The sequence below is a fragment of the Opisthocomus hoazin genome, chromosome 2, assembly GCF_030867145.1.
Source record: "Opisthocomus hoazin isolate bOpiHoa1 chromosome 2, bOpiHoa1.hap1, whole genome shotgun sequence".
NCBI lineage: Eukaryota > Metazoa > Chordata > Aves > Opisthocomiformes > Opisthocomidae > Opisthocomus > Opisthocomus hoazin.
The window spans coordinates 111,866,158-111,885,011 of NC_134415.1; the positions used below are offsets into that span (position 1 = coordinate 111,866,158).

General features: G+C 38.5%; 1 protein-coding gene across 2 annotated transcripts in view; it reads left to right on the plus strand.

Moving 5' to 3' along the window:
* Nucleotides 1-18,854, plus strand: part of TRAPPC12 (trafficking protein particle complex subunit 12) — a 58,715-nt gene that overhangs the window by 21,253 nt on the left and 18,608 nt on the right. For both annotated transcript variants that reach the window (XM_075414787.1, XM_075414786.1), the window contains 2 exons: nt 9,767-9,879; nt 16,533-16,605. In XM_075414787.1, the coding sequence (XP_075270902.1) occupies nt 9,767-9,879; nt 16,533-16,605 (186 nt within the window). The remainder of the gene's footprint in view (nt 1-9,766; nt 9,880-16,532; nt 16,606-18,854) is intronic.

Genomic DNA, 18,854 nt, shown 5'->3' on the forward strand with positions numbered 1-18,854 from the left:
TTTCCCCCTTTCATTCTCCTTGTGATGATGCAGCATCATCTTTATTCCTCTAACATGAAATCGGTCTTCTGTTGTCTGGTGGAAAAGAACGTAAGGAAATAAGGAACATATTGTTAAATACGTAGTTATGTGAGCTCTAGAAACTGATTCCGTACTGTACACCTTCCCATGAACTCTGTTACTTTTGTTACTGTACAATTTTTTTTTAAAGTGTACCGGTGTTGCAACCATAGGGATGCACTAGTGTGTACAGCAATAGGCTGACACTTTCAGATGGATAGTGGCAGTTTTTTAAAAAAAAATTATATTTTATATATAAAATATATCTATTTCTCTCAAAGTAGTATAAGTGTAGACATCACAGCTATTGTTTTAGCATATTTCACTAGGTCTATTACTTTTAAGACTTCACTAGTATCCACTGTATTTAGTTCTAGAAGAAATACATGAAAAAATCGATACAAAAAATAGTTGGCTGCGTGAGATTTCATTTTTTATGTGTCCTTATTTACTCAAGCAGTGCTCTTAATTTGCTTCTTTCATTCAGTTTTGAAATTCAGATCACCCTAAAGGAATCCTAGCATAGGTGGTCTAGAACTGTCATTCAAACCCATGTTGTAAACAAGTTTTCAGTGCTGATGTCTAAGGTGAAATGTAATAATTATTATTACTACTTTTAGTAAGCTTATAAAATAGCAAAGGAAGCAATGGGAAACTTATAATATGTCTGTTGATGCAGAGACACTGCGTTTACTGTGAAAATTCTCCTCCAGAATTTTTCTCTAGTAGCCGCAGAAAGCATTTTACAGGCATCTGGCCTGTGTGTAGTGCAGAGGACTGTACCAGCTCCAAGGCCTGCCTGCTCTCTGAAGCTTGGTCCTGCTTCTGAATGTCAGCCTGTGCTGTAAGGAAAGACAGGCATGGACTGGCGAAATTATCTCCTAGATGTTTTCACAGAAAGCATAGGAATGCCTCTACAGTGACATTTGACCATTCTGAGTTTACTATCTTGCCTTCTTCTTCTCTTCTTTCCTACTTGTCTATGCTAGTAGGAGGCAGCCTTTCTGAAGCTTCCTTTCCTTTTTTCTCAGGTTAGTTTTGGGTTATGCTATAAACTGAATGCCCTTTTTTTTTTTTCATTTTCATCAGCTTTAATTAATGGGAAAAATGTAGCAGAATGGGAAGCAGTGTGGGGGGAAAAAAGAAAAATAATTGTGGTGGGTAGGGAGGCAAAATGGAGTGATCGAGGTGGAAACAGAGATAAGAGAAGAAATGCACAGACTGAAGAAACTGTAGCATATAGAGTGCTCCTATCTGTTAATAAATATTACGGGAAAACAGAAGAAAAAAAAAAAAGACTCCAGTCAATGTTATGTGTGTTATTGGTTTTCTCGTATGTTCCCACAAATAGTGCTGTGCCTGAACATAAACTTCCATGTCAGACTGCTTCAGTCTTGGCAGTTGCTTGGAAGTGTTCTTCATTCAAGCTCTTGTTGATAGTAAAAAACATATTAAAGCCTCTAGAGGAACTGGTTTGCCAATTATTTTATATACAGTACTGTGTACATCTCTGTTGCCTCTTTAAATTTGCTGTCTGTTCTGTTGCTTCAGAGCTACCTTCTACCTTTGAAATCAGCTTGAATAAATACCACTCAAGTATTGTGTTTCCAGTTGGCTCTTCAGAGTAGTCAGACTTGCAAATACAATTTTTTCTGAAAAAAGAAAGAAATTTTAATTAAAAAATGTATGTATAATTTTAAGGGGTAGAGTGCTGCTAAGATATTTAATTGTGGTTTCTATCCCAAGGCTATATAGTCTCATTGTAGACAGTACCAGCTTTATATAGTATTTCTTATAAGTGAGCAAGTAAGACATTTCTATATTCTGCCTTACTACAGTTATCAGTAAGTAAGATTTATGGTGATCTGTTTGTGGTAGGGCTTTTTGTTGCAAGGTTTTTCTGCATTCTTTCTCTTCTGTTTTCCTTGCTTCAGTGCAAATAAGTACAGATTACTGAAAAAGTATTTTTTAAACCTTTCAAAACCAGATCTTAATTCAGAACGTATGTGTTCTTAGGTCACGTGCAATTAACTTGTGAAGTATATACAAAAATGCAATTTCAGATAAAATTTTCACATAATAAATAAACATAGTCTTTCAGTGGCTACAAACATTTAGGCTTCTATCTCCTTCTCAGTCTCTCTGAAATGAAAGTAATAAACAAAAGCTTGGAAACTACTTAGCTGAATCTGGATTTTTACACGTACTTTTAATTGACAGTGAGACTAGGATACAAAGTTACTACATCACTCTTAAAAATCTTATAAGTTATACAAATATGCAGTTGTAGAAGTATGTAAAAGTGTGTGCGTGCACATAAATGCAAGGATATCCATCTCTGTGTGAATATGTGTGTATAAAGCAGAATATCTTTCTGAAACTGCATTTTCTGTATTTCTCTTTTACCCAGTAAAGAAGGGTTTGTTTCTTTGTCTAGTTTTTTTTTTTTTACTGTCATAAGCTCCCACTTTATACTTTCAGCAAATGATAATGTGCCCTACTGCTGCTTTTTGATATTTAAGATTTGTTGAACAAGTGGTAGAAGGCAGATCAGAAAGCACTTCTGGTTACTGATTTTGCAAAAAAAAAAAAAATACAAAGATAAAATGGCTAGCCATTGCAATCTGCTTCTTTCTGCTCTGAAAGGGCTGCAGATGAGGGCTGCACTTTGAATTTGGTTGGCATAAGGTGAATGTTTATGTTATGACAGTTATGAAAATGTGCAGCTGTTCATAAAGAAATAGATATTGAAATCTGTGGCCTTAGAAAATTGTACCTGATCTTACTATGTGTTCCATCTGTTCCCCTGCTTTTGGAGTATCCGTTTTCCTTTCAGTAGACCTTTTTTCACTTAATAGTTTTGCCTTTTGTATGCTGATAATATGTATATGAATGAGATTAATTCATGCCAAAGTGCCAATCAAAAAATCATATTCTCCACTGTATTTAGAAGTGATAGCTAAGAAAAGAATTGTCTTAAACCATTTTTCCATTAAGAATTTTTTTATAGATACAGTAATTATTGAAGAGGAGCAACACAGATCAACTGTTAAACATCAAGCTAGAATAACACTTACTGAAATTAAAAATAAAATTTCAATACATAGCAGTAATTGTAGGGTATTGCCTTTTGTTGAAATCATCTAAGCTTAGTTGACGTGGTTTTGCTGTGTAAGAGGGCATTACTTCTTTAGAAATCTAAAACATGCAGTAGAGACCAAAATCCATTCTCCTGTGCTCTTAAGTAAACATTTTAATTACAGGATATGCTGCTTGTTTGAAATATTTCCGTGACATACTGCCTTGTTAAATTCAGTACTGAATGAACTATAATAGAAGACATGGGTTTGATTCCAAATAGTTTTGCAAAACGCAGTACATGCCAAAATCCAGTGTTTTTATGAAATTATGTTATCCCTAGGGGGATATCGTAGGAATACGTATACCCACTTGTACAGGAACTTATTACAAAGAAATAGGTGTTATGCTGTGTGCCTTGGATTTGTGGCCTAACGGTAAGTAAGTAGGTGAAACCTTTCAGACAGTGGAATGTCATTCTTAATTTAATAAGCACATGTATTTCTGTTACATCCTAGCATTAGTGTAGTCAATCTTACTTTCTTGTTTTGTTTTTTCCCCAACGTAAGTGTATGTATTGAGGCAAGTATAGGTTTTTTTCTCGGCTGTTAATCTGCTTTTTAATTAAATTTTATACTTTGAATTCTAGAACCTGCTTTTCAGACCTTCGTTAACACTATTATTATCGATCTACTAAAGTCATCAACAAAGGACAAGGAGAGGAAATTAGAAAGCAAAAGCCCAGCTAGAACTTAGGCTGGCCACTGTTGTAAGGGACAACAAAAAATGTTTTTACAAATACATCAACAACAAAAAGAGGGCCAAGGAGAATCTCCATCCCTTATTCGGTGCGAGGGGGAAAATTGCCACCAAGGATGAGGAAAAGGCTGAGGTACTTAATGCCTTCTTTGCTTCAGTCTTTAATAGTCAGACTGGTTATTGCCAGGGTAGTCAGCCCCCAGTGCTGGAAGATAGGGAAAGAATGTGGAACAAACCTCCCATAATCCAGGAGGAAGCAGTTAACAACCTGCTATGCCACCTGGACACTTACAAGTCTGTGGGGCCGGATGGGATCCACCCAAGAGTGCTGAGGGAACTGGCAGAGGAGCTGGCCAGGCCACTCTCCATCATCTATCAGCAGTCCCGGCTAACAGGGGAGGTCCCAGATGACTGGAGGATCTCCAGTGTAACACCCATCTACAAGAAGGGTCAGAAGGAGGATCCTGGGAACTACAGGCTTGTCAGCCTGACCTTGGTACCAGGCAAGGTTATGGAGCGGTTCATCCTGAGCGCGTTCACCAGGCATGTGAAGGACAACAGGGGATCAGGCCCAGCCAGCATGTGTTCATGAAAGGCAGGTCCTGCTTGACCAACCTGATCTTCTGTGACCAGGTGACCCACTTAGTGGATGAAGGAAAGGCTGTGGACGTCATCTACCTGAACTTTAGTAGGGCCTTTGACACTGTTCCCCACAGTGTTTCCTGGAGAAACTAGCTGCCCATGGTTTGGATGGGTGTACTCTCTGCTGGATAAGGAACTGGCTGAATGGCCAAGCGCAGGGAGTGGTGGTGAGTGGAGTTAAATCCAGCTGGCAGCCAGTCACATGTGGTGTTCCCCAGGGCTCAGTTTTGGGTCTGGTCTTGTTTAACATCTTTATCAATGATCTGGACGAGGGGATTGAGTGCTCCATCAGTAAGTTTGCAGATGACACCAAGCTGGGCAGGAGTGTCGATCTGCTTAAGGGTAGGAAGGCTCTGCAGAGGGATCTGGACAGACTGGATCGATGGGCCAAGGCCAACTGTGTGAGGTTCAACAAGGCCAAATACCGGGTCCTGCATTTGGTTCACAACAACCCCATGCAATGCTACAGGCTTGGGGAGGAGTGGCTGGAAAGCTGCCCGGTGGAAAAGGACCTTGGGGTGTTGGTTGACAGCCGGCTGAACATGAGCCGGCAGTGTTCCCAGGTGGCCAAGAAGGCCAACAGCATCCTGCCTTGGATCAGGAATAATGTGGCCAGCAGGAGTAGGGAGGTGATCGTGCCCCTGTACTCAGCACTGGTGAGGCCGCACCTGGAGTTCTGTGTTTGGTTTTGGGCCCCTCACTACAAGAAGGACACTGAGGTGCTGGAGTGTGTCCATAACAGGGCAACGAGGCTGGTGAGGGGTCTAGGGAACAAGTCTTAGGAGGAGCGGCGGAGGGAGCTGGGGCTGTTTAGTCTGGAGAAGAGGAGGCTGAGGGGAGACCTTATTGCTCTCTACAACTACCTGAGGGGAGGTTGTAGTGAGGCAGGTGTTGGTCTCTTCTGCCAGGTAACTAGTGATAGGATGAGAAGCAATGGCCTCAAGTTGCATCAGGGGAGGTTTAGATTAGATATTAGGAAAAATTTCTTTACTGAAAGAGTGGTCAGACATTGGAACAGGCGCTCAGGGAAGTGGTGGAGTCCCCATCCCTGGAGGTGTTTAAAAAACGTGTAGATGTGGCACTTCGGGGTGTGGTTTAGTAGGCGTGGTGGTGTTAGATGGTTGGTTGGACTCAATGATCTTAGAGGTCTTTTCCAACGTATGATTCTATGAAATGCCATTTACCTCTTCCCAATTGTTTTCTTGTTAATCTAGACAATGTAAAATGAAAATTACAGTGTTTTCTAAAATCTCAGGCACACCCTGTTTAGGGCTCGACTCTTTCACGTTTGTCACCCTATCATGCAAGACAGAGTGAAAGCAGTGTTTTTGTAGATTTATGTGCAGTTTCTTTTTCTGTCATGTATTTTCTAACAACAGGATTGGGCTCATCCGCACTGTTGTTCTTTCAGCAGAAAAAGGCTGAATGACGAGCCTTTGATGCAACATGCTGTGGTGATGTCACAGAACAACAAATCCGTGTCCTGTTGTTTAGACCAAAATTCTTGGTGAGCTCAGAGTTAACTATTCCAAGTCAGCACTTTCTGTGATTCTCTTATTTTTTGCTTTTTACCATTTTATCAGTGAACTGATGTGGCTTTGATGAAGATTCACAAGAGTCACATTGTGGTTTGCCTTTGCCCTTTCTATCACCTATTCACCCCATGAAGCTCTGCTGGGCTGTATTTCAAACCCATTATGCTCATGATGTTCTCTTCCACCATGGTGCGCACACACGTCACCTTGCTGAGTCCTGTGAGAACAAAGGTTCATAACCATCCACCCTGGGAAAAGATGTTTAGTAACTTACTGTTACTTCTCTCTGGCTCTTGACATTTTTGTTTCAGACAAGTTCAAAGATGATTGTTTCATTTTCTGAGATTGAGAAAATTACAGGTTCAGATTTTAGATGCTGGAGACAAAACAGTAATAAGAGAACTCCCTGGTGAGGGATGTAGGTTGTTATCAGCCTTTACACAACTGTTAACCAGGAGTTACAGAATTAGTCTGGTGAACAGATCTCTTCACATGTGTTTTCTATTACTGCTGTGTATTTCTTCCTGAGAAGTGTATGCAAATTATGTTAGCGCTTTATGTAAGTGATACTCATTGAAAGCTTTACCAAACAAAAGTAAATTTAAGGTCATGTTTTTTTAACCGGAAAATCAGTTTATTAATGTAGGAACTGAATTAGATATATTATCCATACCTCATATCATTTAACTGAAAAGAAGCTTACTTGAGACAGGAACGTATCTGCACTTAACCAAAAATCTTAGAGTTTCTTTTTTATAAAGAGAATATTTAGGAGTATGTTTGGATGAGCGGCTTGGATAAGTGCTGCGGGTTTTTATGAGCAATTTACTGATCTGATTCTACTTGAAGTTACAAAATACTGTTTACATGGAATGGTAAGACATCCTTACCAGTGGTAAAAGCTCATTTCTTTTCTCTACTGTTCTCCCTGGTTGCCAAATTTGTGTGAGAGCACGCATACAGTTTTGTGCTTTTTTCTAAAAAAAAAAAAATCTTCTGCTATTCAGAAGGATTATGAGAAAACTGAGTAAGAGGGCTGAAATGTTTGGTGTCTCTGAGTTTTTAAATAAAGTTAGCAGCCTGTTTAATAAGCAAGAAGTAGCAAATTCACTGGATGGATTTGCTGGATACTTACAGTAGAATTTCTTACAGAATACTAATTATGTCATGAGTTTCAAAAAGAAAGAGAAGAAATAGATGATAGAGTTTTATATCCTCCTGTGTGAAATAGTAATACACATTCTGGTTTGAAAAGCCATTACAGTGACTACCGCTACACCGTGGGCCAGCTTCCTTCTGGTTTTGTTTGAAAGATCTGTCATCACACTTGATATACCTACTGAGGATCACACTGGAATACTTTTTGGTCACATGCTATGAAGGAAATACTAAGTGGTTGAGAAATAATACAATAATGAAGTACATGTGGAAGTATTATAGTTCTGAATGCCTGTTACAACTGAGGTCTTAGTTGTAATAGGAAATAAATCAGATTCTTATGGAGTCTGAGTTGGCCTGGAGTCACATTCATCATTCTGACGTCCTCTGACCCCACTTCTGATGATGTGGATGGTAATGGGTTATTCCTTCCCCTCGCATGCATCATAATAGTCTGGGTTCATGCAGTAATCTAGAAGATCAATACTTTACAAAACATACAATCCCAAGAAGTGTTTTACAAAACATTATATAAATTTTTAAAAAAATAATAACATGAGACAGTTCATCTATGCTCCAGTAAATACGCGTCTGTGTGTATGTTGAGCTGTTCTGTTACCAATTCTGATTTTCTGTATGAGTATTTATTGAGTTGACCTTTTGCTGCACTTCACAAGAGAATGTAATGATACAAACTTGTTCAGAGTTGAAAATGCTAGAACACAGTCATTAACCAAAAATATTGCTAAAACTTTAGCTTGCTTTTGTTTTATATCTCAGTTTTTCCAAAGCTTTATTAATGGACAAAACTTTTCCTTTTTTTATCTTTACCTCAAAGATATTTCACATCTTTTGTTACTGGTTGAATTACCTTTTACACTTCTCTTCATAGAATTTCAAAGGCAGTTGTGTTTTCTTAATCTCTGTTGCACATATGATGATGCATGAAACTCGGGTGTACAACCATTTTGGGAACTCAGCAGTCACAGAAGCTATGGGGAATAGTTAGCATTGGCAAAAGAGAATTTATGTAGATGTAAGTGGCTTAATCTATAGGCCATAATTAGTGAGTTTTGTTATTAAAATTTTGTCAACCTTTGAAAAAATGTCTAGAGGCAGTGACTCGTTGTATATAGCATTTACCTCTTTGATATACAAGCCTGCTAGGAATAGGTGCAGAAATCTTTGTAAAAAGCTCCTTTGTCCTATTCTTGAAAAAAGATGAGGCAAGAGGTGGCTTCAGAGGGAGATCCCCTTAGAACATGTCTAAAGTAAGCGAATGTATTCTACTAAAATATTAGAACTGTAGCACCGTATTTTGCAAGGCCTATTTCCCAATTATACTAGCTCTGATTTGTTTTTGATAGTAGCATTTAGTTTATGTTCAGTACTGCTGTCTGTGTATCAGGACATGCAGTTATCTGAAAGTGAGGTGTTGCACACACTAGGATTCCCTGAAGCTCCTGGAACTGCCCTTGAAGTCAGACAGGATGCTCATAAACTTAGAGGATTGGGTCTTTAGTTATAGTAACAATAAAGAAAAAAGTAAACTAATGTGAAAATGAAGAAATTCCTTTTTCTCCCCAAATATTGCCTAGAATTCTTTCCCTGTTCTTTTATGTTTTCAATGAACCAGAAATAAACAGGAAATACACCTTCTTTATGAAGAGTCAGTCTTGCAGTATAGAGTCGTTTAGTAACTCTTTGTGGAAGAGCTAACATTAATGAAGTAAAACTCAGACTAAAAGTCTTCTTTAGAGCAATGGAATGGTCTTTGCTCAGCATAAAGGACTCAGGCCTTTACACAAACCTATGGATATTAATAAAGAAACAAAATACTTTGTAATAGATTTTAATTTCCCAGAGGATTTGATATATAATGTGCCTGTTATAGTAGTATTATTTTTCTTCTTCATTGTGCAATTTTTCTTTTTATTTCTTTTGACAAATGTCGGGTTTCTGTTCTTAATTTTTTTTCAGTAATATAGAGGCCCTTCATATCAGCTTCATTTGGAAAAAGGATTACACAGAAGTAGTTTTGCATGCCCTTGTTGTATAACTTTTTTGCAAGATGCCTTTAAGGCCCTAAATTTCATCTTATTTCTTCTGCATTGATTGTAAAATGTACGTAATTATTAAATGTTAGGAGTAATGTTACAGCTGCAATTTGAATAAACTTTCCATTTTTTTAATCCTTCATTTTAATTGGTTTGTAAAAATATTCAGTGAAACATACTTCCATGAACAACTTGTTTTTGAAAATTTGAATTAGGTGAACCTTTTTCTTGCCTTCTTGATTATGGTTACATATGTGTTCACCTGTTTAGAACATTTTACAATTTGGCATGTTACTAGCTGAGAAAAAGCTTGCTGTTCTGTGATCTTTCACATCTTTCATCAGGAGAAGAAAAAGATACGAAGGTAAAATAGACTTTGTGTCATATATACTAATGACAAATACCTTGTGTAATGTAGGCAAATCACAAACTGATTATTATAGCAAGCACATTTAATGATATTAATTATGTTTCTAGGTTCCATGGTTCCTTTCTCCATGCGGATTTTACATGCCGAACTTCCTCAGTACCTAGGTAATCCTCAGGAATCTCTTGACAGACTGCATTGTATGAAGATAATCTGCACCAAGGTAACAGCTTCTCTATGCACTAACATTTCTTAATGTTTAAGAAGTATATTTTATTCTCCTTATAAAGAACGTTAAGTTTCAATGCTGACATTTTTTACTCCATCTTGATACAAATAAGTAACTCACTAGTAGAAGTAATTAGATGCCTCTTCCATTTTAGGATGCATCCTTCACTCCTCTGTGATAGCTCTGGCTAAAATGAGTACAGCAGTGGACAACATAGTGCTCTTGCTTTCGTGCTTTTGCCAGACAAGACACAGAGGACAGTAAGCAGATGTGTTTAAGGGCACATAGGAGAGCGTTCTTCTCTCACTCAGCTCATCCAGCTGTCTCAAAAAACAGTTGTTAATGATCTTGATCCTTCAAAAATAGTCTTGATCCTTCAGAAATAGTCCGAATAGCTGGTTTTGGAAACAGCAGTCATTTGGGAATATAAATACAACCTGCTGAGTTTGTTTGGGGATTTTTGCTTTGTTTTGTCAAGTGCTATAATACATAATTATGGTCTAAATTATAACATGGTATTTGTTGGTGCTGAAATTGGAGTGATGGTGTTGTGAGCACTAACTTTATTGACTATACCCAACACCTTACTCATCCTTAATCCTGACTGCATTCATTCTTAAATGTTTCTTCCAGAGACCTTTCCCAAGTAGTCTTAATGCAACAGTGACTATGAATGTTAGTATGGTAAACTCTAGAAGTGCAGCATTTTTGTTTTATCTGTGACACTTGAAAGTTCAAAACTGTATAGAAGATAAATATATGAGATGATTTTTTATTTTCAATGTTCCTTGGAAGTTTCCTATATTTACTCCTGAAAATAACTTGGGTAATGGAAGTGAAGGGATTTGATAATTGCGAATTGTGTAGCTATAATGGCCTTACGTGTATAAAGTCAGCTTGCGTCTAACAGTAGTGACTAGGATAACTAAATGCTTACAGTAAAAAAAATGTGTGGCATTTGTTATAGAGTTGGAAAGAATGGATTTGGAAACAGTTGAGAAGTATATCTAATTTGGACACCAAGTGCTACTTTTTAGCGCTTCACGAATGCTGTTACCTGTTCTGATCATCTCCTCTAATAATGTTGCTGGCAGGCTGTTTTCTCCAGCCTTTTTCTTCATTAAGAGTTCTCCTCAATTCGAAGTAATGTTTTTCTTGTAGGAAATGCCATACTCCTCTGTTGCAGGATTTCACAGTGCTTCTGCTGACATTTGTCTACCCCAGTCTGCAGCAGATCGGCTGTTTCTTATCTTGTTTTTATGTGATCTGGTATCAAGTGCTGTGTTGTCTCCCCTCAGTCATGAAAGTGCCACTAGATTCCAAGAACTTAACTGGTTTGTAAGTTGCTTTATCTTGTCATGGGGAAAGAAAATTGTATGAATGTGAACGAGGAAGTGACTGCTGAGCAGGGCATTCATCAGCCATCTGGCTAACTTTATTGAAATGGCCATATCTCAGTTACAGTGCGATCAGCCATGATTCTCCACAGATTAGAGATTATTGGTCAATAGAGGAATGAAAGAAAAGGAAATAAACTCCCCTCCCCCCGCTTCTTCACAAGACCTTTAAGTCCTCTACAATCTTCAGGTGGCTCTGCCTGTGCTCTTTTCCTTGAAGTGGGTATCCATAGAGCATACCCAGTGTGACAAGAAAGCTTTTAAGCGATATGTGAACTAGGCTGATTATTTGTTTAAATAAGGGAAACTGGATGTGCTGGAGAAGATGAAATAGAAATAAAGGATATTTATAAATTAATATATACATATTTCCCTGACCACTAAGTTCTTGAAGAACAGGTCTGCTCATGTTCTCCCTCCATCAACTGCTAGTGGCCTAGGTCACTACCAGTTCTGTGTGATCCCTTGTGCCCTTGGAGAAGGCTTCTTTAAGGCTGGCCGTGCATCTTCCACTAGCTCTCCTGAGGAGTCCCCTGTTCTCTGCACTTGCTGCAGGTTCATGGATTGCCATCTCTTTCTTCCTGCCTTCCTGTGTCTTAATTTGCAAGTTTCTCCCAGGTGTTTAATTGTGGTCAGAAAGACAATGATCTCCCTTTGCTTCGGACAGCTTCCACTAGACCCAGGATACAGTAGCCAGGACATGCCATTGTCTGTGCTGATGGGTGCTTGCTTTTAAAGTACAGTGCACAGAAAACTACAAAAGAACAAATAAAACGTACCATGTTGCTCAAGGGAATATTTCTGATCAGTTATTCTAGACACCTCATTGCAGATTACTTCATTTATTTGCATTCAATTACATACCCTGTCTTTTGGAGCAATGAAGAGACAACTGTAGAAACACAAATGTGAAAAAGGACAGCTTGTAAAGATAAATATGTTTTTGAAAGACAGTTGTAAATTGGTGATAACGTAACCATTTGAAGTCAGGATTGGCAAAAAACATTGCTTAGATATGTGTTTTGATTTTTGTGTATAATGCTATCTAATAATCTCACCTGGAATGTTCAAGATTAAAGTGCATAATACGTATGAAAACCCATGGCATAACCAAGAAAATAACATAAAGAATGTACAGTCATTAGTCTTGATATTTGTATATGACACTTGGGAGCCATTTGGGTTATAACAGAATTAATTGGGGAGCTTTCAACCAAAAGTCTCTTGTGTTTTACTTCCCTATTTTATAAAGTGGAAAAATAATCTTTGGTCATCCGTATTTACAGAAGGGCGTACGAATAGTCATTATGTAAATGAGATGATCTTGGAGTCATAAAAGCTAGAAGAGAGAAAGGACCTATTAGCTCACCCAGTCTGTCTCTCTGCAACAGGAGGTTGTTTTCTAGTTCTTAATGAGCCAGCCTATGGAGCTGAGGCCACATCCCCTGGGAGGCTATTCCAGACTAATGCTAATGCATTCTTCTCATAAAAAAAAATTCTTTCTATTTTGTTTCTCTGCCTTAGTGTAATTGTGGGTTTTTTTCCTATCTGATACTTCCTTTTTACCTGCTAAATTCCCTCTTGCTTTTTGTTATGCACATTCTACAGACATTTGTCAGCTTGGGATTAGCCATTTGACTTAAAGATCTAACCATATTTATTTTGTCACTATTTTTGTAACTCTATCTCTTCAGCCCCCATCTACTTAGATATTTCTGGTACCTGAAGCAAGATTGGAGGTGGAGTGCAAAAATACAACTTTCATTTTCCCTGTAAGGCAATAATGTTTTTACCTTTTCCAGTATTCCTGAAAATTTGTAATCAAAATCTGGTTGGATATTTTACATCACTGTCTATAGGTACAACATTTGGGAAAGACATAATCTGAGGTTCCAAATGCCTATTACAGCTTGGGGGAGGAATCCAGTGAAATTGTTACTGTCTCTGTGTTATTACTGGTCTTCCCAACATGAATTGCCTCAATGAATTGTTGCCGTTATAAGTCTGCCTTGAAATAAATGGTCTCCAAATAGCCAAGCAGTAACAACAGTAATTTAAATCACAAAAGGGTTTGTTCTGTTCAAATACTCATTTAAAAAATGTAGGCGTGATCACTTTAGTGCTAAGAATGCTGAGGACATGCTAATAAATGCTTACCTGGAGACCAAAATGTGAAAAGAACAACAGTCAGGCTTAAACTGTATTCCTCCCTTGTTTGTGCCTAAGCTTCCTAGCTGGTTGAGGGAGAGCTCCTGGAAACTCACGTAGCTCATAGTGCAGCGTATTTCACTGTTTCACCTTAACTCTTGAAGTGGCAGAGCTGTACTGGGCTCTTCTGCCAGGTGGGTGGAGCAGCGGCAGTGGGTTAACAGTCTTGCTTCCTGAAAAAGCCTCTGCAAGTGTCACCTCTACAAATTTTTTCAGAAATGCTTTGTGCTGTTTGTCTATCAGCCACTCTCTCTGTAGTTACACCACTCTCCTTCATGAGTAGTTATGTTCCTCCCTGACGCTTCCAGCCACACTCTTTGTATCTCCCAGGCTTATCTTCCAAATTAATGAACTTTTCAGTCTCTTAGCTACTGATTGATAGGGTTATACTTTCATTCAGCTTCCATTTCTGGCTCAGTTACTAAGGTCACATAAGTATTCTGTTTCTCATACGTTACTTAAGTCTATGCGGTATTTGTCTTGACACCTTGTTTGATGAGTTTGTAGAAGTCATGATGATCCCGCACCAGTCTGAGTACCCAAAAAGCCAAAATTCCAGAAGCACCATCAAAGGCTGAGTAAGAAGCTAATGCTGGTGAAAAGTTGTGGAAGATGAAATGAAGTATTAAAGAGAGATACATAAGGATAAGAAACAAGGAATGCAAATAGAGGTGTGCATAGGTTAGTAATTACACTATACAGACAATTGATAGGGAATGAAACAGAAGACCGAGTGAAGTAATACTAGCCAGTGAAACTAAGGAGTGTGCATTTATAAATATTCAAAACAAGAAAAAGCATACATCATATGTAAAACTAGTGTTTAAAGTCAATGGTAGAAGTGTTCAGTCATATTTCCCTATATAACAGAAACAAGGATTTTTAGAGCTATCCCATGTCGTATTGCTAGGATAAACATTTTGCCATCTGTAGAAAAGTGGGATGAGGGGATTGGCAAAAATAAAACAGTTCATGTCAATTAACCGAGATAGCTTACACTGAGGAACTACCTGAATCTTTAATGTTATTATTAAACAATTTTTGGAAATCTGGCAAAATGCCCAAATACTGAAAAACTGCAGATGATATTCCTAGACTTAAGAAGGGCAAAAGGAGATAAGCCTAGGGAATAAAACAATTAGCCTCAAATCAGCACCAAGTTCTGTTTTAATTACATTGAGCTTGAGGTGACGGCTAGATATCCCCAAGTAATGTCACAGAATGGTTAATGTAATACTCTAATTGTATGCTAATATCTATTTCTTTCTTTTTTCATGATGTCGGTGAGCGTGTTTTCAGAGAAAACCATTGTCTTTTTGAACAAGACAGCATGTCTTGTTGATGAAAGCACCTCATTATGTTTAGACCACTTTGAGAGTAAGAACTTCGAGCCTTCTTGAGAATGAGAAGTGATCACTAGATGTTTTCCAGGGGAAGAGCAAGATCATGTTTTTTAGACTGGACAGAAAATAGATGATAAGGTGTTTTTGGTTTGTGGAAGAGTGATTTTTTTCTCTGAGAAGGTGCCTCATTATACACTAGGCATGTAGCACTGAGATGTGCTTTGGTTCCTAGGTGATTTCTAAGTGGCTACACTGCTTTTGAAGTGGGACTGAGATTCAGTCTCGCAGGCGTGCCACTGCGATCTCATAAATTGCCACCTATCGACTAAGCTGCGATATCTACTGGTGTATGCTTATAGCCTCTCAAAATCTGAGGTAAGGCAGCTTAGCCTAGCCCTCTGTGAATGAGGTTTACACTAAATCATATTACCGTGTATTTGTCATGGGCTAACAGTTCCTACCGGGGAAAATTACCCTGGCTCAGCTGGCATGTGGTAACTGCTGTTATTTCATCGTATGTCTCCACTTGCCCTTATGTTCCTTGTAGCTGTATTTGTGGCACCTAACTTCAAGCTTTCACTGTAGCCTGTGAAAAGAGCTCGGTATCTCATAGGGCAATTCCTTCCACCTTAAGATGTCTAAAATAGGTGACATGAACTGGCTTCCTGGAGGTACCCATTGCTCTTCGTTGGCTGTCGAAGGCACCAACACGCTGTCTGCGGCCAGATTAATTCTACCTGTCTTTGCACTGGAGGATTTCCTGCGTTGTTTTTAAGTGTTTTCTCACAAAGCACTGAGCACAATTGGAATGCTTTGCTGGTGGAGGAAAAAGCAATTACTTCTCACACTGACAGAAGCTGAGAGCTCTGTGTTCGGAAGCGCACTCAGTCCCCGGAAGAGGCAGCGCCTCATATTTCCCTAATGGGCTAACCATGGCGGATGATAAAAGAGCAAGTGGCCCTAATGGTTTTTTGAAGGAAATCTCAAGCATTATTCTACAACCAAACTTAGAAATCTGTAACAGGAAAAATGGGGTGATCTGTGGGAATCAGAAAACATATTTGAATTAGAAAAAGGAAAGTTGACTTGCATTTCAGATGGAACTTTCAATACATATTTTAAAAGTGCTTGAGACACAAGCTTCATGAATTATATGTTCTCATTCTTCCAATAATACAACAAATGTTTCATTCATTCAACAATTTGCATGATTTGAAATCTATAATAAGCAGTAAACCCCAAACTTTGAGAAGGAAATTGCAGTAAGAGCTAAGAGGAGTACTGCATTAAGGACAAAAGGATAAAACCAGAGCCTGTACTTGGGGTGGGGGAGTCAAGAGACAGTGGCTTTATGTGAAAAATCGCTTTGACTTTCTTTGTGGTCATTAACATTCATTCTCTGGTGAAGAATATTTCATGTTTTGCTTAACCAAATGTGTATGTCCCTGGAGTGTGCTGACATTTAATGTTCTGTAAGTATCATAAACCTGAACTCTTAACATCCTTGTACCGTACAATGGGTTTCTTACTTTGTGCAATTGATCTAGCTATGGTGGTAGTCATTAATTTTGAACTGTACCTAGGTGTAGCATTCCTGCCTGAATTGGTTTACATATAGACTGTCAGTTGTGGATAATTTGTATTAAATATATAGTGCTGTTTAAACTCATGTTGGTTACTTTAAAAAAATTTACTACAGATACTGGAAAATTTGGAACAAGGCTTAGCTGAAGATGGAAGTATGACTAACATTACACAGGAGAACAGACAAGGTAGGTATTCTTTAAATTTCTTTTTCACAGGCACTATGTTTTTATCACTTGCCTAAGTGTGCCAGAAGTTTTCACAAGACTGCCCCAGAGTTGTTAAAATAGTGTTTTTGTAATCTTATAGCCTACTCAGCCTCTGAAATGATACACCTTGTACTTTTATTTGCTGGAATTAATTTCACCGTTTTTCCCTTGATCAAACTGAAGTACTAAATCAATTTTTTTTCCTACTTAGAAGAAACAAAGAACATGGCTGCTGTTCTTTACTGATGAATATATAAGTGTAGTGCTGTCATAGCTAGATGAATGTTTCATCTTAAGCCTCGGCTGACTGCCTCCTCTCGGTCCTCATGTCTGAAATCCACTAAATTTGTTTAGATCAAACTGCTGTCATACAAGGGCTACACGGGCCTAGGATGCTGCTACATAGGTGGCCGAGTCTCACTGTAGCTGCATGGTACTTAGACTCCTGAAATACCTAAGTCACTTTTTAGAATAAAACTTAAATTATATTTATCTATATCGTTATTTTCATGATTTTATGTGCCGTTATGTTTTTTTCCTGTTCCTTCTATCTTAGTTGTTTAACTTCAATAGTATAGGATACATTGCTGCATAAAGAAGGGTCATCAGGACAAATTAGTTGTCCGAGTATCTTTTTTTTTTTAATGGAATTTATACTAATGAGTTTGATTGAGTACACTTATGAATTGGACAAGAGGTGACATTTGAGACATTGTTATGGATTATATGAACCGCTCATGGTGCCTAGCAAGTTAAAAACATTATCCCAAGAAAACAAAAACCTTTCAGCCTCAGCTGACAGTCTGAGGAATCTAACCAGCTTCTTCCTAGGATAACATTCACCCAGAGCCTGTGGGAAGTAAAAGTCTGCCTCTAAGGCAGGAAGAGGCTGAATAGAGTTGTTATCAGTTAAAAAATTATTACAGACAATTCCCCAAAACAGTGTCTATGGAAGGGTACAGACCTGTCTGAACTATTCTGCTTGGTGTTCAAATTGACAGGGTGCAAAGCAGCTTCGACGTGTTGTTGTACTTAATACATTGTCTAGGAATGTCCTAAACAAGTGAATGCACATGTGAGCAGCATATATCATAAAGGCATTTTCAAATATAGTCAAATAAATATGTTTACTACTCTTCTCAAAGGGGTTAGGAAAAGGGAATTACTCTGATATCAAAGATTTATCCACAGCACTCTGGGAGTTTCTGTTCTTCTTTCCTTGTATCTACTATTCTTCTTGCCCCTGTTCTCCAACTTACTTTTCCCTGTTACCGCCTTTCTACCATTATTTTTGTACTTATTATGCCCACATTCTTTTTACACCTTTGAAATCAAGACACTGATCCCCCTTTAAGGTACAAGGATTTTTTCCTAACTGTGTCATAATCCTGTGCCCTGCAGTCTGCCTTGCTCGTGAGTTTCTGGTTCCTTGCTTTTCCTCTCTGCTGCTGCTTTAGAGCTGCGATGAGCTCAGGAGGAGGCATAGTTAGAAAAGCAGCAGCTAGTAGTTACCAAGGGACAAGGCTGCTGAAAATTTGGAGAGATCTTCGTATGTCTACTGTACAGCTGCCTGTAGGTTTAAGAGTACCAAAAAGCCCATGGGACCTTTGCAGAGACTGTTGACTGCTGTTGGCTGTGGAGGTCAGCCAGGTCTGCTCCCTGTCTGCTTCTTCGCTGCGTTTAGAGCTCCAGGAGGCTGATAATGGGTTTGGTTTTTTTCATGTGAGACTAGCTGAAGGAAACCTTATTAACTTTATGTGAAGACAGCCTTAATTCATTATGGGGATTATGCTTAGCCTCTAATTCCCTTATTGCTGGTGTAAGAAGAGGCCACACCAATCGACTTACTATGCACATCTCCTCTAGTCTGGAATAGAGCACCTCATTTACCAGTTTTTCAACAGGCAGAGAGATTTAGCATTGCACCACTTGCTTGGTAATGTATTCTATCAGATGCCGATTTTGCAGCTTCTCAGTGCACAGAGCTCCTGTTAAAATGAATGGCAGTGTGGAGTACAGAGACCTTCATAAATATCAAGTCAAACCAAATGCTTTGAGTGGAAGCATGGCTGCGTGGACTTGGAGAGTGGGTTTTGGGCATCTTGGTAACATACAATGATCTGCTGTTGGGTTTTGTTTTTGTTTATTTGCTTTACAGGTTTTATTTAACCCCTTTCTGCCAGTGCTAAGAAGCCTTATCCCACAGGGCTACAGAATTTCCAGATCAG